The sequence below is a fragment of the Orbicella faveolata genome, unplaced genomic scaffold (genome assembly GCF_042242905.1).
Source record: "Orbicella faveolata isolate gen_17 unplaced genomic scaffold, um_ofav_v1 contig_12, whole genome shotgun sequence".
Classification (NCBI taxonomy): domain Eukaryota; kingdom Metazoa; phylum Cnidaria; class Anthozoa; order Scleractinia; family Merulinidae; genus Orbicella; species Orbicella faveolata.
Genome location: NW_028301539.1, coordinates 7,837,364 through 7,865,000, shown reverse-complemented (window position 1 = coordinate 7,865,000; position 27,637 = coordinate 7,837,364). Strand labels below are relative to the sequence as shown.

At 39.0% G+C, this 27,637-nt stretch overlaps 2 protein-coding genes across 2 annotated transcripts in view; both read right to left on the bottom strand.

Annotated features, from left to right (window-relative positions):
- The window catches only part of LOC110047736 (uncharacterized), a 4,772-nt gene extending 742 nt beyond the window's left edge, over nt 1-4,030 (bottom strand). Inside the window, exons 1-4 of the mRNA XM_020753477.2 lie at nt 3,681-4,030; nt 1,577-1,727; nt 804-903; nt 1-207 (exon numbers count right to left, since the gene is read on the bottom strand). The exon at nt 1-207 is cut by the window's left edge and continues 742 nt beyond it. Coding sequence (XP_020609136.1) covers nt 1-207; nt 804-903; nt 1,577-1,727; nt 3,681-3,897 — 675 coding nt within the window. The 5' untranslated portion in view covers nt 3,898-4,030. The remainder of the gene's footprint in view (nt 208-803; nt 904-1,576; nt 1,728-3,680) is intronic.
- Nucleotides 4,031-4,175: 145 nt separating this feature from the next.
- Nucleotides 4,176-25,861, bottom strand: LOC110047735 (phosphatidylinositol 4,5-bisphosphate 3-kinase catalytic subunit beta isoform-like). The gene is made up of 19 exons (XM_020753475.2): nt 24,707-25,861; nt 23,491-23,727; nt 22,638-22,844; nt 21,137-21,361; nt 20,796-20,837; nt 20,270-20,373; nt 19,683-19,767; nt 18,147-18,268; nt 16,619-16,658; nt 16,314-16,417; nt 15,767-15,866; nt 14,993-15,049; nt 13,248-13,366; nt 11,917-12,026; nt 11,492-11,570; nt 9,814-9,978; nt 8,410-8,527; nt 7,474-7,619; nt 4,176-7,167 (listed from the first exon to the last, which is right to left on the bottom strand). The coding sequence occupies exons 1-19, from the start codon at nt 25,493-25,495 to the stop codon at nt 6,906-6,908; spliced, it is 3,111 nt and encodes a 1,036-aa protein (XP_020609134.2). The 5' UTR covers nt 25,496-25,861; the 3' UTR covers nt 4,176-6,905.
- Nucleotides 25,862-27,637: the final 1,776 nt, after the last annotated feature.

The window sequence follows — 27,637 nt, the reverse complement described above, 5'->3', positions numbered from 1 at the left end:
GAGTAATGGAATTTCAATCGAAGAATTGAAGACAATTTTCTTGCCACGAAGAGTAATAAGCATTTTCTTTCCAGGAGATGAGACTGATCCATCTTCCTCTTGCTCTTTGTTCAACTGGGAATGTTCATACCATGCTGCAAAAAGCTTAATTTTTTCAGATGACAGACGGCAGGGGTATTGATCTCTTGATATTTGTGACAGCATGCCCTGAAAATAAATGATATTATTTAAATAATTTTGTTGTTAAAATGAGAGAAATGTATTTATCATAGAAGTGGACGGTTACTTGTTTCCCACCCATCACCACTGATAATGTTCTCTGTAGCATTTGAGGTAAGATTTTTTTTTTTTTTCGGCTGACAAAACGTGCCATATAGACAAAACATAAAAACGTGTTTAGATCAAAGGAGGCAGGGTGACCATTAAGAATTAATGGTTAGTACACTGGACTCAAGATTGAGCAGTTTGTGTTCAAGCCCTACTGGTGTCATTGTTCTGTGTTCTTGGACAGGACAGTCTACTCTTACAGTACCTCTGAGTCCACCCACGTGTAAAAATGGGTAACTGGCAAAAATAGCCCTGATGGGCTGCAGACGTAACCTACTGTACCTACAGTACCTGCCTACCTACATGTACCTGCCTACCCGCCTACCCAGTTACCTAGCTACCGACCTCATTTAGTCTACCATGCAATAGTGATCCACTTTCCAATTTGACAAGAAAGGTTAATGCTAAATATTAAGCTTTAAAGTGCTACACAGATAGTTAAAATTTGTATTTAATAGTAAATGTGTATTAATTACCTGTGAGAAGGGGCACAGCATGCGTTCTAAGTGAGTTTGACTGTAATATTCTAGAAGCTTTTTAATGGCTGTCTTGACCTTCTGATCGTCCCAGTCTTTACTGTGATTTAACAAAATTTAACATGTCAACAAAAAACAATAATATTAAAAAGAAAATTTACATTTACAAGCTGGGGTCATCATTCCTAGATACAGCTATTGATGTGCTTTAATGTGCCATTCAGATCTTTTTTTCTCTTTTCACCATGGGAAATAATTTTCTATGAGGAAGCAAGTAATTCTTGTAAACTTGTGTGTAGACCAACATCTAAGTCCTGATCAATCAGGGCTCAAAACAAAAAACAAAAAAATTGAACTCCAGCTTGCAACCTTCAGATAAGCAGCTCTCAAATTTTGCTTGCCCTGGTCAAGTCTTAGTTTGTTCTCTTTTTATTTAGTTGCAAGACACCTTGCCTAAGCCCTTGCCCATCAGGCAAGTAAGAATGAAAAGTTACTTGCCTGCCAGAAAAATCTACTTGTCCTGCACGACTAGACAGGGCTTTTTTTTAGCCCTGATCGATGAAGAAGACTAGGAGAATTAGACTGTAGTGTAGACAATTCCTACTGAATTTTTCAAAGCCACCATTCATCCCCATTTATGAGTGAAGGTAAGAGTAATGTTGCAATGTCAATGTTAATGACATAAAAGATATGGCAGAGCCTAATTCAAAATACTTTGAAGCAGCAATGCCAATCAGTAAGTTAAAACGTATTTCATTATGCTAATAACTTACTCATAACACAGATGAACATGAATGCTGATTGCCGCATCTTTGGTCCACAGAATCTCACCAAATGCTTCATGTAAAGTTGCTTCCAAGTCACCACCAGAAGTGAAATCAGCAAGTGGGTGTGGCTTCCAATGATCGCGAACTTGAATGAAAACTAGCATATAAAAAAAAAAATCAGTTAGGTGGCTTCAAGTAAGAATAGATCATTTATTCACATCAAAAGAAAGAGGTGCTTGAAGATATACCATGTATGTATATATATAACTACTTCTTATGTTATATTTGCTCCAGCAAATACCTGAGGTACTTATTTCAGATTTTATATTCAGTTATAAACTTCCATGATGGTTAACCAGCTTTATGATTGTGTGCTCCAAAACAGGTGGTAGTGTTGTCTTCTCTTATACATCATTTTAACTGAACATTAACCTCAGGAAGCAGGCTGGTGTTTATTCCTAAGTCAAAATTTTTATAGCTTAGACTGTGCCCAGGGACCCGTTTCTCGAAAGCTCCAAAAACTTTTCGGGCCCGTAAAGCCATAGCAAAATCTCAAACCTTGCTATTACAGGGCTGTTTTATTCACACATTCTTAATATGAACAGAGGTTTCCTTCATAAAGAAGTTTCAGGTGTATACACATCTCCGTTTTTAGATACAGATGAACTGAAAATGGCTTTACCGGCCCGAAAAGTTTTTGGGGCTTTAGAGAAACAGGCCCCAGTACATTATACAAGTCTTTAAAGAAAATGTGTCATCAAGCAGGTCCTTTACTCGGTCCATTTTGATAGTAATTGAATCAACTAGATAAGAGTACAGTGTATGAAGATATGATTGATCATCGCAGTTATGCACACAACTTAAGCAGTTGTGAAATTGAAGCCTGAAAAAATTCAGGCCTGAATGGGTTCCATGACCTCTGTGATACCCGTGCAGTGCTTTACCAACTGAGCTATTAGGCCAACTGGGAGCTGACCACGTTGTGAGTTTGAAATATATCCGTAGAACGTGAAGAATACAAGTGATTATATTCCCGTTCAGGCCTGAGTTTTTTTCAAGCTTTAATTTCACAACTGCTTAAGTTCTGTGCATAACTGCAATGATCAATCACATCTTCATATCATTCTCTGCAGTTCACATATATGAACTTTCACATTATATTCACTTGTATAGTACAATGTATATACTCCCTTGAATGAGGTAATGGATCATTGCAGGAAAGCCTAGTGTTTTGACAGCTTGCACAGAAGTAAGGAGACTATACTGTGCTGGTTAAGTGTCTTTGTCCAAGAACATGAGAGAGCACCCTGGATAGTGCTTGTTGACTGCTTTGATTTGCTCAAAGACACTAACTACTCAGCACTACTAACCATAAGGCCAATTAATTCTGTTTACAAGACTCTTACTAATTTTTACGGGACTGGACCAGAGGAACAAGAAACTAGGTGATCGGATCAGGATGAATCCACTCTGGGTAAGGATTCATCAGTTCCTTTGATGCACCACAAACTGAGTGCTGTTGGATTATTGATCTTGATGCGGCTCATTCCAAACAATTTGGAATTTGTTTATGAACATCAAACTATAGAGTTTGAACTGAAACTTCTCAATAAGTATCATGCGTTCAACCCCCACCCCCCTCCCTCCTCTACCACCCACCTCCCCCGGCCTTCCCTGCCTTCTCCTTGGGGTAGTAATTCAATCGTGTCCACCAGAATTGCAGCCCAAGCTAATAATTTTCTTCAAAGTTAATCTCGAACAAATCAGTTTATAGTTGTTTTAATAAGAAGTTCACAAAGAGAGACAGCGCAAGAAAGCGATCCTTCATCTGCAGGATTGAAAAAAAAAATGTTAACTCCATTTCGGAGCTTTGAACTTTTTTCAGATTGTTACTTAGTTCAAGGAAAATATATTAAGCTTAGCTCAAACTCCGGGTTTAAACTACACGCCCAAAATCACAACCTTGTTTCAGTTTGACATTGCGAGCTAGCGATATGAATTGACAACAATAGGTTAAAAGCGAATACGAATACAAAGTCCAAGAATCTATTAAAAGGTAAGACCATGTAAAAGCTTGAGCTCTTATGAAGAAAAAACCATCTCCACTGACCTTTCGCATTGTCTGCTTTCATGATAACTTTTCCATCGATTTCTTGCTTCTGAAACATTTCGCTCAACACGCTCGCAGCGAGGCTTGACAGTTGGGTGCTTGGGTGAAGTTGAATACCATTTCCCCTCGCCACGCTTTCCACCTCGAGACCTTCTTCAGTGAAGTTCGGATAGTGAACGAAACAGTTAAAATGAATAGAAGCCTCCTCACCTTCCATTATCAATCTTTCCCGAGAAAAATTCCGCCCAGAAAACCTCGAAATTATTCATCTGCAATCATTTTGGAGACAATATACAATTTATAAACATCCAACATGGCGCTACCCTACTGAAATTTGATAATGGATTATTTTTAATCCACCAATAGTTAATCGTGAATTTCACGGTCGTGACCAATAAGGATTGAAGATTATTATTAAACAGCTGTCAAATAAATCTATCGGGATTATTAGAGCCCCCCTCTAGAACAAAGAACAAGAAATCTGCGAACAACACGTGGAGGCTCATAACACGTGGTACATTTTTATTGTGAGAAACAATTTATTAAAAATTTAAAATTATTGCTGTCTCGCAGCAAGAAAACGAGGTCTTTCTGAAATACTTAATGTTACAATTCTAAATTCAAGCTACATCTTATTTTGGGCCTAAACCCGGACGGAATTTTCAAAGATTTCCCAAGGGTATAGATACCAAAAAATTGGAATCATGAGCAAATACAAATGTATTGTTTCCGCGTGGAAAAATCTTTATTAAAAGGGCAAATATTATGCCCCTCGATGCTTTACCAATGGTTTTTTCTGGTGAGGTTGCACGAGCTTGTCGCTGACCTCTGTGGGCCCGTCACGCAATCTTTACTCTGAACGCGTGACAAACTCTGAGGTAATAGTGCCGTTCTCTCAGGAACGGAGCTGTTCTTTATTATAACGTCCAGACAAGTACAGTCTATGTCTAAAATAAACAAGCTGAAAAATTTAGTGCATTTTTTTTACCGAAGGACAACTGTTTATTGCCATAAACAGGCAAAATCGCCCGGTCTCGGAATCCTTCTTCTCACGGAGGAAATGTTAAAAAATATATGCATCTTTTAATATTATCACCCGTATCTTATGGTCGAGGACAACAGCTACCTTCGAAAAAATGGCAATTTCCGCATTTTTGGCACTGGTCTTTCACGTTTATTTAGGTATAAAAATTTAGAAAGTCCTCTAAAGTAATGCAAGTTTGCGTTCACACTAGATTGCCCGCATCGTACAAGGTACGAGCACGCCCTAACATTAGCCTAGATTTTGCCCGTGAGTGCTTTGTTTTAACGGTGGAGCCTCTGACGAAAGAACCGTGAGTGAGCCCTACCAGTCCGCGTCTCCGCCGGCGGAGCTGATTTCCCTTTCGTAAATGGTCGATGCCGGATCAACCTCGTGGTGTATAGTTAGCATGCGAAAGGTTCTGGGTTCGATACCGGGTCGTGACTTATAACTTTTCTTTTTCTCTAATTTGGTAGAAAAAAACTCATTAATAGTTGGCAAAATTTCTAAATGTCGCAAAAATGGCAACGACCGTTTCCGAAAGGGAAAAGGGCGTGGGCGAAGCAAACCAGTCACGCGCGAAATCCTACGCTACGCGGGTTAGCCCAACACACAATAATTTATACTTCATTGCTAAGTTTATACTTCAATGTCATTATTTCTCCATCTTTACTCTGCCTTCGAAATATAAATTTTATTTTAATATTTCCAACTAACCTCGAATTACTAAAAAAGTATACTAAATAAGACTAATAAATATCTAACAATATCTAATATCTATTCTAATAAATGATGATAAATTTTCATACTATTTTATAGTTACACCAAAATTGAGGGAAAATTCCCTGCAGGCGCTATTACACTAAGGACCTTCTCCCGCAATTTTGTTGCTACTCACAGATTGTAAGAACAGATTGCCCAGTATAAAAACGCAAGCAGTGGATATGTCCAGTAACACTTTCGTTGCAACAAGCATTGCACAAAACAGATTGAAGTCCATTTTTTTAGAAACGATTGCAGCAAAGCTACCTCAAGAACATAATTATGTATTTGTGTTCGATTAAAAAAAATAACTCCGCATGCAACTTTTAGCTGCATTGAACGCAAATTCACACCTTTTATTCTGAGAATTGTACCATAAACTGCCGCTTATAATGCCCGGGTTTAAACAAATTCGTGAGAGTTTTTAGATGGGCTTATAAATGGAGGGGCCTATATCCGAGGGGGCTTATAACCGGAATTTAAAAAACCCGTTTCGATACGAACTATAGCTGCACAGGTTGATCGAAATAGATTTTCCATTTACTGGAAATTAAGCTTTCAAACATCAATATAAAACATCATAATAAAATGAATTCAAAACAAGGAAAACTAGTGGGGGCTTAAATCCGGGGGGTGGGGGTGGGGGCTTACAACCAGATGTACGTTTTTCGTTTACAGGTAGATGGGCTTATAACCGGAGGGGCTTCTAAGCGGCAGTTTACGGTATATTGTACGTGTGTACAACAAAACAGTACTCATTTGGCTAGAATGCTTAGTTGCAAATTTGGTGTCTTGATTGACAAATTTACCTGTTTTCAATTTATCTTAACAAGACTAGTCAAGGACATGATATTTAACTTTTGCCTCACACCAGCAAAAAGACTTACAACTACTGTCAACAAGAACTTGTTTTCCTGTACACAGCCCCGTAAAAAACTTGTCAAGTTACTCTTACTCGCGTAAAGTACTTTTGTTACATTGGGCAATTTTTCTGTCAACTTGTCTCACAATTTTAACTTGTTGCGACAAAGCTTGCTCAAAAAAAGTGTAAGTGTAAATGAACATGTTTCGCAACATTTGAATGCATCAAGGGTAGCACAAAATCAAATCAAGTTCTCCAGCGATTACTGCAACGAAAGGTCATTTCAAACGGTTATACTAGGCAATGTCTTGTGAAATTTGTAATGCAGCAGCGCAAACATTCGCGGGACAAGTTGAGAGAAAGATACGTAGCGTAACAAGCTTATTTCTCTCCAGCCAATCAAATTTAAAAGAGAAAAACGTAAAACCTGGTCACTGTAACTCTTCCCGCGTTTACTTGACCCTGCCGCTGGCCAAATGGGACATTTCAGGCCTTAAATGGGCTTTTAGTACGAAACCAATCCACTGAACATGTGACTTTAAAATAGGGGAGCTTCTGCAATTTCGATACTCTTCAAGGGTTACTTTTGGTTTAAATTGTGAGCAAACCAGTTCATTGACGTTGAAAGGCTTTTGTTGATGGCATGGTCGAACTTCTTCCTAAAATCCTTGATGGCGTCTTCTTCAGAGGAAGACAACAACAGTGTCTTCCGCAAGTAGCCAATGTCGTCAAGTGACCGCAACTCTGGGAGTCCAGCGGACAACATCATGACAAACAGGTTGATCAGAAGAGGTCCCTTGCGGCGAAGTATCAGAAAGGCTCGTTCACAGAGCTGTTTAAACCTAACAGGAAAAGAAAATCAAAAAGAAAAAAAAAAAAAAAAACGTTCAAACTGCTATATGTGTGTTTAAAGGAGCAACGTCAAGGTTTACGCAACTTGAAAAATTTCGCCTAAATGTTTCAAGTTCGTCGTTTGTAATCCGTGTTAATCTTCTCCATCTTTAGCCATCCTTGTTCCTTTATGGTTTATTATTATCTCTTTGGCATTTTTCTATCTCAGTAGACTATTATTTTCAGGTTAAAATAACGTGACAGAGCTCCTTTAAAGAAGACCCATTGAATCACTACTGAGACTAGCAAAGATTTACCTCTTAAACTCGACCGTGCCTTGCTTTTTGCCCTCGGAAATCACCTGTACAAAATGATCGGTAAGTACAAAGGGTACCCTTTCTCTCTGAACTCCAAACTTGCTCTTGAAGTTACCGAGGATATGACCGAAGTCGATGTGGAAAATCTGAAAAGGAGACGAATTACAGAGAGGGCATCCAGCTATTGATAAATCTATGTAGTTAATTATCATAATGCTAAGTGAACTGTGGGAGGACCGGTGGCCTCATGATTAGTGCGCTCGTCTCCGGATCGAGCGGTCCGGGTTCGAGCCCTGCCCGGAGACATTGTGTTGTGTTCTAGGCAAGACACCATTCTCTCACAGTGCCTCTCTCCATTCAGGTGTATAACTGGGTACCGGCAAAAGTAATGTAGTAATCCTGCAACGGACTAGTATCCCATCCAGGGGGGGAGTACAAATACTCCTAGTCGCCTCATGTTACAGAAACCCGCATAAGCTCCGGCGTGATGGGCCACTTGGCTTGTGTGCAGTCTTTACCTTAGTGCAGGAAATAATTAAAATAAAAGGAGACGGTTTAAAGCCATTTCTAGAAGGATAACTCGCGTAAATGGCTTGAGACCGTCTCCAGGAAAACAGAGCCATCAAAACAACGCAAGACAAATGTCAAGTAAACCACTATCTTTATCAATTATTTTGAACCAGTAGTATTTAGAGCAATTTTCAAAGCACTCTCATACATCGTCTCAAACGGCTGAACTCGTAACGCAATCGGCAAAAGCTTAACGTCACGTAGATCATGTACGACGTCTGAGTCGCCAGTGTCAAAACTAAAACCAATCGTGATTTGGCAAGGGGAACTTTTTCCCACGCTTTTATTGTACTACTAAAACGGGACGTCATTGGCTCCGTGTTAAAGTTTACCTTTCGTTATGAACACGTATGGTCGCAAACCTACCTGTCCTGTTTTCTTCACCATAATGTTGTCATTGTGCCTGTCACCCACCCCCAGAACATACGTAGCCACACAGTACCCGGCACAAGAGAGCGTGAAACGACGCACGGCCTCAGACAGACTACATGAAAAAAAAAAAAATTCAATTTTAGAATATAGCTGCTGTATACCCGCTATTGGAGCTGAGCGTGCATTAGTTTTAAATAAAATAAGTCAAATTATTCTCACATTTTGATTGGTTCTTACAGGACAGGACAGACGTATAGATAACAATTTTTTAATGCAAACAAAAAGTACCTGCTTCTTTTCAGTAACTGATCACAGAAGACGTCAAAATGTGGTAAGAACATCAGTGACACACTCGCTTAACGGCTCGTTTGCCACTCCCTTGTTCTAACCTCATTTTAAAAGGGAACAAACGCTTTTGTGACAAGCGATGCTATTATTGCAGTAAAATAACTTACATAACTCGAACAAAGCAGACATCAACTAAGAACTAAGAAACAAAGCAGGAAAGAGGAAACACCCACTAAATTTGTTGTTAATCCAATTTAAAGTCACAATCCTCAACTTGGATTCAGTTTTTGATCAAGCTACAAAGATATCAGTCTTGAATATGGAAAGGGCGTGCCACGATTAACTGTCTCAAGGAATTTGGGCCCGTCTATCGTTGATATTTTAAAATTTTATACATGGCGTGGTAACTCAAGTTTTTGCTGCTTTAAACATGAAGATGTAGATGTAGACAGTACGTTTTGTGCGACGAGGGTTTAAAAACATCAAATTTTACGAAAAATGTATTTTTGGCCCGCGAAAATTTTGCATATTTTGAAAGCCAATTTCTCCTCGATTATTAAGGTCGGCACACCCAGCGACTAGTCCCTGAAAAAAGTCGCGGTAACAAGTCCCGGCCCATCGTGTGAACTGGCCATTTTTACTGCAATATCTAGTCGCAGGGACCAACTTTGGTTCCTACGACTAGCCCCACGAATTCAAACCAGTTTGAATTTTAGGGACAAGTCCCTGCGACTTGTTCCTCAAAACGCTTCGTGTGAACTGTTCGTGGGACAAGTCCCTGTGACCAGTCCCTTCGTGTAAACTCTTCAGGGAACTAGTTGCAAGGACTAGTCGCAGGGACTACTAGTCCCCTCGTGTGTGCCGACCTTTACACCCAAAGAGCCAAACATTTCACTAATTACTACGTTTCACAGGCTCCTAAATGCTTGGGGTCAAGTTGTATCTAGCAAGGTGACTTCTCTGCGTAAAGTTGCATGTTAATGAAGAAAAATAGAAACAATGAAGTCAGTGCTGATCTTTTTATTCCAGGCCTGGAAATTAAAACAATCACACGATTTCCAACTATTTTCAGGATTTCTGGATTCCCTGCAACTTCTGCAATACACACACCTTTCTTCAGTGGAGTGAAATTCCTTCAGCCAATCCAAAATGCAGTTATAATTGAAAGCAGCGACTCCCTTGTTTCTCTGTAGCTTTGCTATGGTCATAGAATCATGAACGACCTCGATCAGTCCAACAGAGCTGCCCGTGGACAAACAGCCATACGGGGTCATTCTATAATAGAAAGGATCAAGAATTATTAACCGCGCGGCCATGGGCCGAGCGCGGTTCTAGGTTTACCCGGGGTTTATTATTTTTTTTTTTTTTTGTCGGTGACCAGACGCAGACCTCCGCTCGGCCAAAGTTTGAGTCACGCAACGTGTGATGTTTTCGCGGCAGAAGCTGTTAAAACATAAATAGACGGACAATTTTATGGATATTGTTTTCTTTTTTGTGAAAAAAAAAATATTTTCTTTTCGTTTTATCAAAGCGTTGGATTTAAAGGGAATAATAAACACGCTAAAAAAAGGTATTACGTCAGCCATGGAATGCGTTGACGTTGCAGCTTTCACTTTCGCTACGTGACAAATAAGATCGTGTTTATTTTGCAAGTTTATTTCGCCAGAAGCGACGTTCGTTAATTTATTTGTAATTTTGCGAGTATTTCTTGTGGTTTTAGGCAAATGAAGTAAATTCTTTGGCGGTTTCATCGCAGCGAGTTCATAGATCGGAAGGAAAATTAAACATTTGCAAGCCAAGCAACGAACTTGTCAGAACGTGCAAGGATTACGTCATTGGTAGGGAAATAACCACCGTACTAAGGATAGCCGTGGATAACGCAATTCTTGAATTATGTGACTTGTGTGACTTCTTTGCTAGCCCTTTACTCAAGGGAAAAAACAATTTAATTTAATCGTGACTTTTAAGAAAGAAAGCTGTTGTTAATAGTGTTCGTATCTTCATGCCCATACGTATCCCGAAGAAAGTTCCAGATTAAGACTATTACGTCATCGGAGATTTCACACCGGTTACGACTGATGGTGCAATAATACAGTTTGTGTTGATCAAGTAATGTGGTGTCTACAGTAATCAATGAATCATCAAGGATTGCTTTGGAATGTACACTGCGTTGGGACTGTAGCGCTAAGAAAACAGTTAAATTTTAAAAGCGCGGTTATAAGATCTAACAGATCTTCTTGTTTATTTTATAGTCATCTCTACAAATGTCAAGTGAATCCCATTAACAAGAAAGACTTACTGCAAGTCAAAGGGAACCAGTAGTAATCTCGTGAGTTATGCAAGGGCATTACGCATGCGCCGTACATACTGTTCTACCACAAGCAACAGGGAGTGATTTTCTTTTTAAACAAGGATTATCAGTGCCCTTTGGTTGAATTTTTGAAGAAACGGCGCTAAAATTGTAAATTCTACAGTTTTACACAAAATGCGCCAAGAAAGATGAAGATGAAAGGTCAATTGTTGAAGTGAGAGCAAAGTTGCAATTACCATAACACATTGACTGATTCAGGTAAACACAGAATCTGACTGGCTACACAAAAGCGGTCTAACTACAGAGCTGGTTAATCTTAAAGTTTCAAGTTCGCCTTTTCATGAAGTTTTCATGACGTTTTCCTGAAATACAAATATATGTTTTTGTTTGATAGAGCAGCCACTAAGTTATGCTAAAACAATTTCAGAATTAAAATAATTTGGAAATTATCGCCATTAAAATTGTCGCAAAACTTACCCTAAATCCAGGCCTTCATTCTGCCAGATCCTGTCCATGATTTTAAACATTTGTAACGTTAACATGTCCTGACGAAGATCTGGATGACACAAACAGACCGAGTTTATTTCAGGTCGTCAAGTGGATTAACTACAGTTAATTGGGCTCTTCTTTCATTCATCGCTGAAGGGACAACGGGAAAATGTTTTACTCAAAGTTATGGGCGGGCACGCACTAGGAGAGAGGGCCCGAGAGAGAGGGACAAACATGGCTACATGATTTGAGCCCCAAAGTGTGCCAATTATTCGGGAGAAACTGAAGTCTCCTTTGCCGGCGTTACTTGGTTTATCACGCAGTGTTGTGTGACAAGCATGGCTATGAACAAGATTTCATGTACACCTCTTCAATAACGTTCCAACCAGTCAATCAAATGATATCACACTCACCATCGCCATTCTTGAAGATAATGCGTACAAGGTCACCCAAGTCATCCCAGTTTTTAAACACTAAAAACAGTGGCCGCATTTTTGAATCCATAAACTTGCAATCTTCAACACTGACAGAGAAAACAAGGCAGAGTTCCAATATAAAGAAATACAAACTTAATTCATGTCAAACTTGACATGAGCTCACGATAATCTAGCACTATATCATATTTCAATGTGTGTAGAGAGCTACAATCCTCGCCAAAAGTCCTTGGGACACCTAACTTATATCGTGAACAGAAACATGAATGTTTGTCTATTAATTAAACGAGCCTTAATTTAGTTACTACTCCAGCTCCCCCCCCCCCCCCCCCCCTCAACACGCACCCCCAACAATGTTCGCTAGTGGATAGAATTCTTCCTATATGGACAACATTGTAAGGGGGGAGGGAGGGAGGGTATATGCATTTCTCTGTTAGGTGAGCTGTACAATCACTAGAAGCGCAAGGATTATCCCGAGAATTTTAGCCAGGATTGTAGGTTATCTTCCGTTATAAGCTTCCAATGCGTTCAGAGACATGGGAAAAATTTAAGTGAATTCAAGCTTGGCATTACAGTAATAACCCTAAATCCCTCATTGTACAACCACCTTCCACTACCGGGCAAAGGTCATGGGGATGAATGACTTAACTATTTGACACTAGTTAATACCAATTGTACGCGAAGTTAAAGGAGATGTTTGGTTTATGGAGAGTTTTCATTTGTTTCTATTATACTCAATAATGTATTTGTTTATTTATTCATTTATTTATTTAGTTAGTTAGTTAGTTAGTTAGTTAGTTAGTTAGTTAGTTAGTTAGTTAGTTAGTTAGTTAGTTAGTTAGTTAGTTAGTTAGTTAGTTAGTTAGTTAGTTAGTTAATTAATTAATTATTGGCGCGAGAATATGCTAAGGCATTTGTCTGCGCACATTATCTGTTCCGAGAAGCCAACAGATTGCTGCGAGCGTAGCTCGAGAAAACCTGTGAGCTTTGAGAAACAGATAATGTCCAAGGACGAATATCCACCCATATTGTCGCGCCAAATGGAGGCTATCGTGTTTATCCTTCATATATTTTTGGCAGCAAGCGCAAGTTTGAAAATTGGGGAATATCACTCGAATATTCCCCAGTTTAAACGGGGTACATTCAGTCACGTGACGCGATTTGACCGATCGCGCGCGAGCGAAAATATTTGATGGATTATAGCTTTGGACGCTCAAGAGAAACCCGATCTAATGAAAAGCTATTACAGCAGCCATTTTTAAGCAAAATACATCAAAAGCCATGTACTTAACAAGAATGACATCTCATACTTTAACTCTCGCAGCTCGTAGCTTGGATCAAGAGGAGAGCTAATTTTGGATAGTGCCAACTGGTAAGTTTTTTGTCGTAGGAGTCCTTTCATAGCTTTTAAATTCTTGTCCCTTTTGTCCTGAAAACGAAGAAGAAGAAAACCAAATTGAAAACCACACTAAGCCATCAACATAAATATCAAAGCATCTAACAACTTAAATAGCCTTGAAAAATAAAGTCTGACCCAAGGTTCAAGTGCCCAATACCACTGGACCACTGAGCTTATTCCAATCTTCGTGGCATGAAGAGAATTGAATCATCACCACCTTCCCCGCTGGAGGGAATGCTAGTGTTAGTAAATCGGTAGTCATTCCACGGTGTTTAGTTTCAGTTAGGTTGCAATACTACTTCACTGTTTGTTTGTTCCAGTTTAAATGTCATCGACTTTAGTAAATTTTCAGTCCTGAAGTGAAAAGATTTGTCTAACATTTCAGTATTGCATGCTTAACTCCTAGTGGAGGCGTCACTCCAGTATTGAGTTATGGTTAATACTTCAAGCCTTACGTTACAGCCTGCAAAAATAGAGGAACCATCTTCCTAGAGTAGGCAGGCATCGGGACAAGGCACAGAGGTCGTTGTCCATTTACCAAAACGTTCCGGTAATTCCGGTTGGAATGTAAATGGAACAGGACTTTTCGGTTAACTCAGTGGGAAATTTCCAGAAGAAAAAAGAACTCCTGAAAAGATAGTGCCATTTTCTCACTAGTTTTGTTTTGGAAAGTCTTGTTTCATTTACCGTTAGCTTTTCGGCTTTCATAGGTGCAAGACTAGACCAAAATGGTTCTTTAGGAAAAAAAATCCAATGGATTAAATTTCGGAAAAATGGTGAAACAAAGAGACAAAGAACTGCCTGAGGTATGTGATGGCGTGGATACCCCATGGTCTGCAACGATTGCTCTATATTTCTTTCCCACCAGCATACGCTCTCATTTGCTACTTTGAGGTCACATCACATTCAACAATACGGCTGTTTCCCGCCAAATGCCTCTAGGCGAGCGCTTATTAGAAGAAGGCAACAACACTGAAAACTCTATAGCCTGGTTTTCACTAGCGAGGTAAGCACAAGCGCAAGCACAAATGTAAGCAGTAGGGATGACCCAAGTGAAAATGAAATTCGACACAAACACAAGCACAAGCAAAATCATCCGAACCTTCCGCCATTTTGAAAAATTGTTTACGCGCGAGTTAATCTGGATCCAGTGTTTTCATTGCCCAAACATAACCACGTGTGGTAAATATCGTTGTGCTTGCCTTATGCTTGAGCGGTATTTCGTTTTCACTTGTTGCAGCGCAAACGCAAGCATAAGCTCAAGCACAAGAAAAAGGAAAAATTTCGACCCATGTGCTTGTGTTTGCGCTTTTCTTATGCCTGCGTCAAGGCCATTTTCACGGGGAAATAAGAAGTACTATGTTTGCGCTTGTACTTGCGCTTGCGTCGCTAGTGAAAACCAGGCTTATGACGTCAGAGGGTTTCATGTGCACTGTCACCCGCGAATGTCGACCGACGACTGCTGTTTTACACATGAGTTCTTCCCACGTCTTTATTGTGCTATATAGCAAATCACCTTATGACTGGTCCCTCGAGAGCAAATATTAAAATTTTCGGGAAACAAAATAGAACAGATCGTAATACGCTTTGGGGTTCATCTGTTTTTTTTTTAACGCTAACATTATTGCTAACAACACCAGAAACTGTCATCAATACCTTCTCCATAAGCTGCAGTAGCTCAGTAACAGCCTTCATCTTGCTAAGAGCATGGGCCTGAAAAAAATTAAATGTTCATATATTCACTTGCATCCTTTATCATCTACGGGTATATTGGTGGAGGCATGGAGACCGCATGCTTAGTGCGCTCGACTCCGGATTGAGCGGTCCGTTCGAGCCGTGGCCGGGGCCAACGTGTTGTATTCTTGGGCAAGTCACTTTAATCTCACAGTGCCTCTCCTGCTCTTACAAGTCCTCTGTAGCTCAGTAGCAGAGTGCCAACCAGTGTACTATTGATCCCAGACGTGTGTGGAAATGGCTTTTTTTTTTTCAGGCCGTTGAATGCACCATTGGTTTCATTCACGGATTCAAAAAAAAAAAACAGTACTGTAACCACGTGATGACGAATTTTATGATCGTGTGATGCGTGAAGTCAGTGAACGGGGAAGGTGCTTCACAGTTTGTTTACAAGTTTGTTGCAGAGTTTCGTACTTTCTAGCGCGTTCGAATTGATAAGATTTGCCACGACCTCGCTACTTTTGAGGAATTTGCGAAAGTTGTTCCGCAAACTGTGGCCAAGATGTTTGTCATGACGTGATCACTTTGTTTGAACCCGCAGCTGAAACCAACGGCGCGTGCAACGGCCTGAAAAAAAAAAGCCATTTCAACAGACGCCCAGTATCAACAGTATGGAAAGACAGGTTCAACTAGTATCAAGATTCAGCCTGTAATTCTTTCCCCTGATGGGTGTGTTCACACAAAACCCATACTAACCTGACGCTGCAGGCTTTTCATGTGTGACGGGGCACCACGACAGTAAGCCTCTAACATCAGACCAAACCTTACTGATACTTCTGGGTTCTCCATTTCAGCTCTGAGGAGACAAAATAATAATAAATAAACAAATCAATCAATAAATAAATTTAGTAATGTTGTGCCAATAGGGGACACTGTAAATAAATAAACAAATATTGCTAATGGAACATAAACTATTACATGTAAGAATCCCAACTGGTGGTACGCTGACCAGTTGGCTATTTACACAGCACGGCCGAGGAGTTGAACTTGGGACTACCGAGAACAAATTCAGATAACGGTAGGGTGGAGGATTTGATTTGACAACTTACAGTGGCCATACTGTTACTTCTCTATACAATATGGTTTTCCAAGATCGGCAAGATTACTGACAGACAGTTCGTCACTTTATGAGAGACTTCACTTACAGTCGGTTGTAAACAAGAAATCTGTTATCTTTCACAAGTGCTCGTGAATGCAAGAGAGCCTAAGACTAATGCTAATACTAAAAATAGTTTATTTGTACCTGAGGAACCAAAACAACTGATGCCCAAAGTGCTGATTCTTAAGAGCTCTTCTGAGTAAAAATTCTGCCAAGTCATTATCTAGGTACGATTCATATTTAAGAACCTGCAGACATGACAACAAAAATGCAAAAAAAGCTCATATTCAGACTTAAATTATTTCATTAAATAAAAAGAGGAAAGAAGAAGAAAGAAAGAAAGAAAGAAAGAAGAAAGTCCATTGATACTGATAAGACAAATCAGATGCCAACTGACCAAAGGATCAAATGAAATCAACTCAGTAAGTGTAACAAAATTTAAGGTTTACCTGGACTAGCTGTAGAAGGTATTGTGAAATTTCCCTGTCGCTGCAAAACAAAGTTGAGGCAAAAAGGTATTGAATTGGCAATGATTACAGCATACGTGGGAATGGCAAAGAAGTAACACTGGAAAAATATAGCAGTCTTAACCCGTACGAAATTCTCAGGTCTTACGCTAGCCAAGTTATGGCTAGGAGTATTTCTCTTCTTCTCTGGGTGCATGGGGTGCATTTAATTGCCACCCTCTCCTTTACACCTACAGAATGCAGGAAGAGGCACTGAAGGAGTAAAACGTCTTACCCAAAAATACAACACAGAGCTCATTATAATACGGCCAATGCACTCCCTCATCATATATCATCATATATAGATTTAGGCCAGCCTAAAAGCGTAGCTCCTGGGCCGGGTTGTTCAGAGCCAAATAACCCAGGAAAAGGTAGAATTTTGATTTGAGTTTTGAAACTTTGCGTTGAGGTTTTCTGTATATTGTCTGGCCTTCTGTTTTGAGTATTAATAATCACTATATACACAAAACAAAGCAGCAAACAACATTTGTATAGAAGAAAAAGTTATAATTCGTTTAACTTTTAACTCTGGGTTAACTAGCATTAACCGGCTTCCGAACAATCCTGCCCTGTTTTCAACAAGTTAACCTGAGATGAGCCCGCGATCCAATTGAAACCAGCACTTGGTCAGCAGTCAACTTCAAAAAAACATGCGACCTCGATGAGCTGTAAACTTGAGCCGGCGATATAGTCACGTGATACTGGTCAGTGGATACCTTGTTTTGACAGGTATCAATAGATCATAACATGGATGTCCAATATCAAAGAAGTGCATGGTAAACCAAGGCTGCATGTCTCTGTCAACCCATTATTTGGAGTATGGCCGTCATGTTGTGCGACTCCGTTGTCGTCGTCGTTGTCGTGCGCCCACGAGCAATACCTCTAGCCATGATAACCATGAGAAAATCAACTCACGGGTTTCCTTTTCTTTCCTATATGAGTATGGGGCTCCGCTATTAGATGGCTGTGTCTCAGGAAGACTGGGAACTACTGAATTCCCGAATTTGATTGGATGAAATCAATGTTTAAAGCGGTCTAGATTTTCCCATCTAGACCAGTAATGTCTTGCAATGAAAAAGTTGCAAACTAAAATGCAAAAATATTGACTATTTTCTTCTAACATCATTTATTTATGGAAGTGCCAAAAAGGCTGATGTGTAAAGAGGACGAGCAAACAAGTTTAGCTCATCACCGTTCATAAGCAAAATGCCAGCTAGTACAAACCAGTTTCATTAACGAATTAAACTGTTCTTGTTGACCATATAAGAAACATCTTAACCGAGCTTAGTTGGTCTGTATGGGAGAATCTTGAACTCGGTCATGTGCACACTGTACTCACAACCTTGGTTAATATTCTGCCATACAGACCAACTAAGCTCAGTTAATAAGAGCTAACCATGTCAATGATTGCTATGTCACCACAGGATGGTAAGGTAAATATACAAAATTTGGGATTGCAGAAAATACCCACCTCATGTTTTCAATGCACTGCACAGCAATCTTCCTTACTTCCTGGTCAGCATATGTGAAATCCAACAGTTCTAAAGCCTGCTCTGGGTCCAGCCTGGGCCAAGTTGGAAGCACAATCTGCATCTGAAAGCATAGTTACATGATAGTTACATTAAATTGTCATGTTCAAAGGAAAAAAGATATATGTGAGGACAGTTTCACTTAATATATTTAAAAACAAGCATAACATGACAGAACATGTCCACATAAAACACACTCATCTGATAATGATTATTCATTGCATTAAAACAAAAGGATAACAACCATGACAACATTTGATAATGTGCTCTTAATAAGGGGTATCAAATGGTCTTTGCGAGCATGCAAGCAGTTTGTTTATTTTTGTGAGTACGAGCAGTGATCAAGTTTGTCTTGCCAGCAGCAAGCACTTTAGAAACATAATATAGATGGCAAGCAGCGAGCACTTCATAAATTTTCTGCTAGCCTAAGCTCTATCTTTGTGGGTGGCTTTCGTGAAGAATTCTTACATGCGTCAGTTTCAAACGTCAGCAAAATGAGGAAGCATGTTTCCAGAAACATTCATAGCACGTGTATGCTTCCCTAATGTTTTCCACTTTTGCCATAAGGGATCAAGCACATTTTAACAAGAATTCGAGCATGTGAGCAGTGGCAAAAATTTTGTGAGCATGAGCAAGTGAGCACTCATCTAATTTTTGTGAGCAATTCAAGAAAAGGCCAAATTTTGCAACCACTTTTAAATCAAATGGGACCATTCTATACCCCTTTAATAATTAGGATACATGTAGTTTCATAATTTCTTTTGTGTCCGTACTGTTTTCCACCTCTCTTCATGTTAGGAAATACAAGTCCATATGCATGTACTTAGGTGAAACACAAAACACTCACTAAGTCATGTTTAATTAGAACATAGTTTTCATCTCACACTACCTTAGATTCATAAAAATGTTACCAGTGCTCAATCACCAACTTTTTTTTTACATTTGATAATTTTTAACATACCTAGACCCATTATTTCATGTTGACAATGGAAATAGCTTGTATCAGCTCTTAGCTGGGTTAAAAATTATAAACATTGTGATCAATATGTCCAAAATGCAGGTGTCAGTCACAATACATTAACTCACTGGTCATAATTTTCAGATTTTCTAGATTAATTAAACCTTTGAGTAGTTATTCAAATCTTGACCTTGTCAAATTTGGCAATGTTTATTTAAACCTGGCATTTATTCAGTGCCCATCACTCAACGTGCAGTCTGACTCGCTCCATGCAAAACTATTCTCCGATGATTAGCACATTCACATAATCCACGCATACTGGAATGCAGTCCATTTCAAGCTCAACCAGTAAATGACAACTTTGATACTAGGATTAATGACCTCAGTCTTGGGAATGATGCTTGATGCATTGAAACGTCGATTGACAATATTCTTAATCTTTCTTCTCATCATTTTATTTAATGGCATTTAATATAGTGCTTATTGGTAGGGTACAAGTTAGAAAACGCTTGTTCATTACCAAAGCAACATCTTCCTTTCTGTTCCATTTCACACAGCACAACAATTTTGCTAGAGCGTGTGGGAAATGTTCTCGACAGTCAATTCTGCAAGAACAGTCATGTGATAGTTATTCTGGGACCACAAAACAACAGCAATATGAGTTATACCAAATAATAATTAATATAAAGTTATACTGTAAGGTAAAGTCTGCATCAAGCCAAGCGGCCCATCAGACCAGAGCTTTAATCCTGGTTTCAGTAACATGAAACAACTGGGGGCATTTCTACTCCCCCCTGGATGGGATGCTAGTCCATCGCAAGGTTACCTCGAGCATTAAGTTCGTGAGTACCCATTTATACACCTGGGTGGAGAGAGGCACTGTGAGAGTAAAGCGTCTTGCCCAAGAACACAACACAATGTCCCCAGGCAGGATTTGAACCCAGACCGCTAGATCTGTAGACGAGCGCACTAACCATGAGGCCACCACACCTCCCACAATGTTATACTGTACTTGCCAAAACTTCTTCAATTTAATGCAAGAGATTTGCGTTTTTTATTTTTTAATACCGTGATTTTCAAAGATGACAAAAGATCAAAAACACAAACCTCCTCTCCCAAACAAGCTCCTTTTCTTGATCAAAGATCACTGCCAAAGGCTCACGGTCTACAACCTGCCTTAGTTGTTCAAGCAATGTTTCATCTGCTCCTCCCTGTATTGATAGGTTTATTGAACAAACTGAATTATTATAATAAATTATATTTACAGTGTAATTATAATTTATTTACTACAACACTAGGATGTCCACAATTGGGAGAATATCAGCTTTCAGACTTTCTGTATGGAAATCACTGCCCACAAGATTTCACTACATATTTTATTATAACTGTTAACACTTGGGCTGCAACAGCATTTCTTCTAGTAACTGGCACTTTCAAGTGTGTGGTTCTAATATAATGTTGTTACATGTATGATAAGTGAGGGAATTTTCTCATACAAGAACATAAAATTTTGCAGTGAAACCACTCGCCTGCAACTTCTGGTTCCACTTGAGTTTTGAACATTTTATGACGTCATTTATGCTATTTATACAAGGGTACACCAAAATACAGTTGATTTGTTAAGGATACTTACAAAAATCTTGGCGTCAGTTACTCCTGCAGCCAGTTCAGCAACCTACAGACACATAAAACAGAACTTTCAACAGAAACCCCTTTCAGGCCCAAACTTGAAATTGTCCATCAAGTCTCCTTTCATATAATAATTTTTGGTGACTTTCCTGCATAAAATGAAACATGTGAATGCCACTTCTGGTTAAAAATGACTTCTCTTTCAGAGTCACCTTGTGCCAAGGCCTTGCCAGCTATTAGATGGGCAGGGGCTCTCGGGACAAGACTGGGCCTCATGGAGTTTTGAAATTTCACAATAAAATCCATGTATCCAACTCCAAATTACACATTTAACACTCTTCTTACCATGTCGAATGACGGATACACAACAGCATGGCAGTAGCTTGGAAATTCAATGTTAAGTGAGACTGAGGTAGTAGTGTTGAGATTGGACACCACTGTGCCAACTGGATTGAGTTGATCTGCCATTGTTTCAGGTACAGGCCACGCAAAGAGCTTCAATGGACCCTGCCGTAGCTTACCCTGGTAATCAAACAGGGTTGTGTTGACCCATGCCATTGGAATGATTTCCTAAAAAGACAAAAAATGGTTTGACACTCAGGCAATATTTACAGTAGGAGAGTATCTTGGTCCATAATTTCAAAATTCCACAAACATCCCCTGCACAATAGAGATCAGACAATATTTTAAAACAATTAACAACCTTACTGACTGTGAACGGATGGTTAAATTGATTCAAATAAACATATGAAAATAAAAAAAACAAAATTTAATATTATTCAACGGGTTGGCACAACGGGGCACATAAATTTGTTTCTTTTGTGATGTACATATTTCTAGAGATATTCTTGATTTGGTATTTTACTGTTTTAGAGGAACAATTTATGATGTCATCAATTTCCTCATTTGCATATAAAAACAAAAATGTAAGCATCTCTTAAACAAAAGAAGATATTCCAAGAAGGAAAAATTAATGCCAAATGTTCTTCTTTCATTTTTAAAGGCTTTTCAAATAAGCGGCAATTATTTTTACTTCATTGGACTTTAATTCATACTGTGCAGTGACATTTAAAGTTGCGTTCGACTCTGAACTAGCTGAAATGTTAAAACTTGCAACAATGTTTATATATAGCAACTTATAGAAATATGTTTTGGCCAAACAACTTTGACCTTCATCGGTTTAAAAAGCCAACTGAAATATTATTGTTGGCTTAATTCACAACTTTTCCCATACTACACTGGTCCAGCAAAATGCGATAAACACATGCTGCCCACATTACAAATCACATGATCGACATGTGCATGTAAATACTTGGAAATTATATAAACAATAGCCTCCATTTGGCACGAAAACATGCTGGGATATTTGTCCGCGGACATTATCTGTTCCGAGAAGCGATTAATTTTCTGAGAGTGCAGCTAAAGGGAAACTGTGAGCTTTAAGGAACAGATAATATCCAAGGTCAAATATAAAAGCATGTTTTCGCTCGAAAGGGAGGCTAAAATAATTTGTGTGTTTATTATCCTTCAAAATAATATTTTTCACAACACGCACCATTTTGAAAATTGGGGAATATCACTCGGATATTCCTCGTTTTAGCTGGGGCATATTCAGTCGCGTGACACGCCTAAACTAATCACAAGCAAGAGAAAATATTTGATGGATTATAAGCTGATACATTCATTGACCTCATTGAAGTCTCGCTGGGAATACCAGGCCTCTCATAATAATAATAAAGTCTCTCATAATAATATCAAGCCTTGTCCATGGCGGCCATGTGATTTACTGTAAGTCTATGTCAAGGCCAAGATGATTTGTGTGTTGTGCGATTACATGTATTTTTACCTCTTTTGTCCTTCTTCTGGTCCTCTTTGTAGTAACATAAATGCCATAAATAACGAGGCAAAGGCGTGCCATACGAGGAATATCAACCATATTTAAGTCAAAGTCCAAATACTGGTTCCAAGATGGATTTGATCCACTCTCTGGTCTTGTGCTTGTAATGTCACACAGAGCTTCTGCACCATGGTAAATACCTGCTCTCACACCAACCTAAATAGGTTTGCACATAAAAAGCCAAATGATCAACAATAATGTAATGATCACGAAATCATGGCAGGTGCACTTCCCAATTTAACTCCTCTACACATTGTCAACAATGGTAATATTGTACTTGTACCTACAACTACACTTAAGTCTATTTTACAGAAAAATATTACCAGTGATAATAAAAAATCATTGTTTAAGCCATATGATTTTAACAAACAGTTAAGTTTTACAATGTCTAGATGATCAGATGAGACTGAACCATCTACATGACAAAACCAATCTTTTATGCAGCATGCAAAGAAAGTTGTTTCCTTGACATTTTAAAAACAATTTATCAAGTTGATGTCTTCTCATCTGTAGTGCAAGGAATGCATTGGAAATGTGAGCAGCAAAATTCCAAGTGGAAGTTAAGGAGGGAGATCTAAAGGGTGGCCTGACCTAAAGGTCCAGTAGACGCAAAGTGGGGAAGAAGCCAATATGTCTATGGCTTCTTACAGCTTGCCCTTTGAAAACTATCACGACTGAAGAAGATTGAGAACTGGGCTACAACAGACTCCTAATAAAAAATTACGAAAAAGGTTTCTAATGATACACAATTTACTGTATTTTTTTTACTGGTGGAATAAAAACACAAAAATAGCTTGCATACCTTCATTAAATCACCTGCATTCACATTAGCTGCAGAAACAATCTTAATTCGTACATGTGTCTCAATATCCCACAGTTGTAGAGTTGCTGGCAATGATTTTTGGGGTAGTGGCGGAACTGGCCCTTGTGGAAAATGACTTATCCTACTCTGCATGTCGAGTACTTCAACTTGAAGTGAGGAACGAAGCACAAGTGAAAGCATTGGTCTGACACCCTTAGATATACAAGTGCGAATGTACTGAAACAAAATAAGAAACAACTAATTACCATTACCTCTTGCCTTGTGGACACCTTACAATTATGGAGAGCCACTATATTAAGGACAGAAGCTAAAATCCCAAGCAAAAACTACAAAAAAATGTATGCAAACAACTCTCACTGATATGGACTCCTCCTACAGTTATTATGGAATTGTAGACACTTCATGTGGTCATGTCATATGGTCATGTGCTCATGTCATGTGGTCACATCGTTACAATGGACAACTTGGATGTATTGAATTCTTGGATGTATTAAATTTTATGTAGTTCTGATGACTAAAGATCACTGATTTCAATTAAATTACTTCACTTCTGTAGGTCTAAATGAGTCATTGTTGTATTCATGTTCATGTTGTACATTATGGATTTACCAAAAAAAAAAAAAAAAAATTAAATGTTTCCAGATTTCCTATACTAAATTAAATAGAGATAGTTTCATTTCTACCATCATCACACACAAATGGCAGTCGTGAATTTAATGGGACTGGCAAATTTACAAGTAAACAAAACTAAATAATTCTATGCCACTATACGAAAATTTCACATATTTTCGTCCTCCTGATAGTTCACTAGACTGCTTTTGCTTGCATGTGAAAAGTTAAGTTTCTAGCAATTGCATAGTGAGCAGTGAAGGATTTCAGGAAGAAAAACTGAATACTTATAGTCAAATAGTTCACTTCCTGCTTATCAAATATGGTGTAGAAATTGTACATATACATGTACGCTACACACCATTCACTGATGAATTATTTCTCAGCCAATATAGAAAGATTTCCACATTGTTACATAATTTTTATTATCCTATATCAAATGGCAACTTTGAATTCAAAAAGACTCACAAAATTCAAAGTATGCATAATTGAGTATGAATGTGCATAATTAAATAAGGGGCTATAAGGAAATAAAACCTTAAACTCTGGTAATAGCGACTTTCTCTCATTAAAAGGGGCTACCTACCGTGTACTGCAATAGTGAATAATTTCCCAACAAATAACTTTCTTGCCCAACAATCTTCAACACCCAATCAGACTGGTTTTCAAGGTCCAGATCTCCCATAACAACACTTCGCCTCTTCAACACTAACGTCAAGAGCTCTTCTGGAAACGCATCTGCAGGAACGTTGAAAACGTGCATGTCTTTTACTGAAGCTCGATTGTTCTTGATGGCCACATTGACTAAGAAACGCCTGTTTTCCATTAAATTGTTTTCAATATGCGAAGCGGGCTCAGTGGTTTCAATTTCGGGAGGGTAGGCGTACATCGCCCGTCCCATCCAATCGAGCTGACGTCGCTCGCAGGCAATTTTCTCCGCAAATTGACGATACTTTCGACGGAAATCGTCCACTTCGGTATCCTGCATTTGATGGAATTCATGCAAGCTCTTCCCGATCAGGTTGCCGATGTGAGAATTGAATAGTTTCTCTTCGTTGTCACCTTTTTTGTGGATCAGTTTCAACAACGGTCTAAAAGGACGCACATCGATCAACTGGCGCGATTCGTCCAAGAGTTCCTCCTGTTTTCCTTTCTGATTCACGCACACAAACACGTAGGCTGATGCATCTTTGAGCAAATTAAACAAGGGATAACTGCTGGCTTCTCTCCACAGTCGATTCTTGATCTCTCCCAGAGGTGCGTCAGTGCGAACTTGAAGTTGAATAACCACTCCGGTTGGCAGAAAGCAATCAACATTCACCAGCGAACCGGGCTCATAATTGTCCCAGAAATTACGCCGAAATCCCGGAGGCATGTTTAATCTCGGCAAGTGACTTCAAAGTATTTCTTGACACAAAATAACTCCATGCATGTCCAATATTTACGCAACAGACACAATTTTTCAAAACAGCCTAGCGACCAACAGTGAAAACAGTACGTTCCAGATTCGTTATTCCTCGGAGTGTGATGATTCGTAACGAAATTGTGTCTCATTATCTGAAAGTGAACAAAATGCAGAATAATGAGGACCTGGTTGGATTGGTTAAATAACAAAGCGAAACTGAATCCGTCAATGATCCGTAAATTGCTCTTCACTGGGGAGAGAATATTTCCGCGTTTCAGCCCTACTGAAGCCGTCATCTTGGTTTCGTATAACGAGTGCAAACTGGGGAGAGGACAATTTCTTTCCAATCCCTTTTCGTCCATTACCGCTTTCAGCGGGGTTCCTTTATCTCCCGACTCTCGTTCCCGTCCGTCTTGCTCCCGTCCCCTGTAAACAAGGGGTTCATAACACATCCTTGTCATTTAGCTGGCCAATCCATAGGCGTTTCTTTCCTTTTTTCCTTTGTTTTCAGCCTTGCTCCTATTTTTCACGTCTTTTGACAGCTTCAGTGACATTTCATGACCTATGAAGTAGCCACCGCCGAAAGGGTTTCTAATTTTAGCGGAAGGAGGCCTCAGTTTTTCACCCTAAGGGCGAATTTTCATTTTTCCGCTGGTCAAGAAGTCTCAAAATAAGCTAAATGTAAGTCAACAAACATTTTGGATTCTTGTTTTTGAAAGTATTTTAACGCTCAATAAATGATTCTTACCTTCTTAAAACTCCCACTTCCCGCCCTTTCCTCTCCCGCTTTCCGCCCCCTATTCTCCCGGGCTCCCGCCCTCTGTCTCCCCGTCTCCACCCCCTCCCCCCAACTTTCACCGAGCGCCGTGCCGGCATTTCGAACGTCAACAATGTTCAAATGGTTCGTTTCCAAACTTCCTACTACAAATTTGCACAGCTGATACTACACAGCATCAACTATCTCAGACCAATGACGCCGATCATAAAGTTACTTTCACGAAATTTAGCCGTATTAGACAACTCTAAAATTTTTTTTTTTTTTGAAAATAAAATAGAACACTTCTATTCAAACTAAGATGTAATACTCAAGTATCTTTGTTTGTTTGTTTGTTTGTTTGTTTGTTTTTTTCCTTTTCTTTGCTTAATCTATCAGCTTTTCCGATGACGTACAAAAGTCAGTGATTTTAATTTATTCCTTCCGTGTTTTTACAACTACAAAAAAACCCCAGACATCAGATAAACATTGAGCCTTGCTAACGAGGAAGTCCCTAAATTTGTCTGTTTTAAAAATGTTTACATATGTCGAGAGCAAAAAATTTCCTGTTTTTTCATTTGCATAAATTTTTCGCAAAGATTTCTTTGATAAAGTTTATCTCATTTTGGTTCTAAGGCAGTACTTTTGACGAGCAGCATACGCAGAAAAGTTGATAATCGGTGCCTTTAATTTGTCTGAAAACGTTCCTAACAAAACAGGCACTTCTTCACAACGTGTGTTACATCGTGTTGCTGATGAGCCAGTGAAAACTAGCCTTCAGCTGTAGCCTTGTCAGTCGAACTCCATTCAATAAATAAACATTATAATTTGCATTTAATAATTAAGACAGAAGAGTTATCTTGAAGGAAAGATGTTTGCTTCAGAAACCTCTGCTTCCAATAGCACGGTGTGAGAAGTTTTATTACCAAGAATGCTCGGCACGCTTACCTCGAACGATCCTACCACAACACTTTTAACACTTCAATTCTCAAATTTTACATGAATATAAGTTCAATTACTCAATAGAGCGAAGCTTGAGAATTTGATCTTCACTGATAAGTTAATGCCTCACATAAAAGCAACCTCCACCATGCATTTCTCTGATTGTAATTTTGCCTTAGGTATATATTAGCACTGAACCTGACATTTTTTCCTTGTATTAAAAACCTGCAGCAGCAGAAATTTTTGGTAATATTTAATTCTCTTTCGCTTTTCTCAGTTGAATGTAAAGCATTTTTATTATCAGTCACAATAAAAAAAATTGTCTTTGAATCAATTATTTACCCTCGGTCAGCCGGTGTTTATAGCCAAAGGCTCTTGACTGAACAAAAAACAATTCAGAAAGAAATAATTCAACT

Excerpts from the sequence above, each read along its gene's own strand:
- LOC110047735 (XM_020753475.2), bottom strand. The coding sequence starts at position 25,495 with ATGCCTCCGGGATTTCGGCGTAATTTCTGGGACAATTATGAGCCCGGT. Across the intron at positions 23,728-24,706 it reads ATTCACTATTGCAGTACACG|TACATTCGCACTTGTATATC; the intron begins GTAGGTAGCCCC and ends ATTTTGTTTCAG. Across the intron at positions 18,269-19,682 it reads GAAAGGAAGATGTTGCTTTG|ATGCAGATTGTGCTTCCAAC; the intron begins GTAATGAACAAG and ends CTATGCTTTCAG.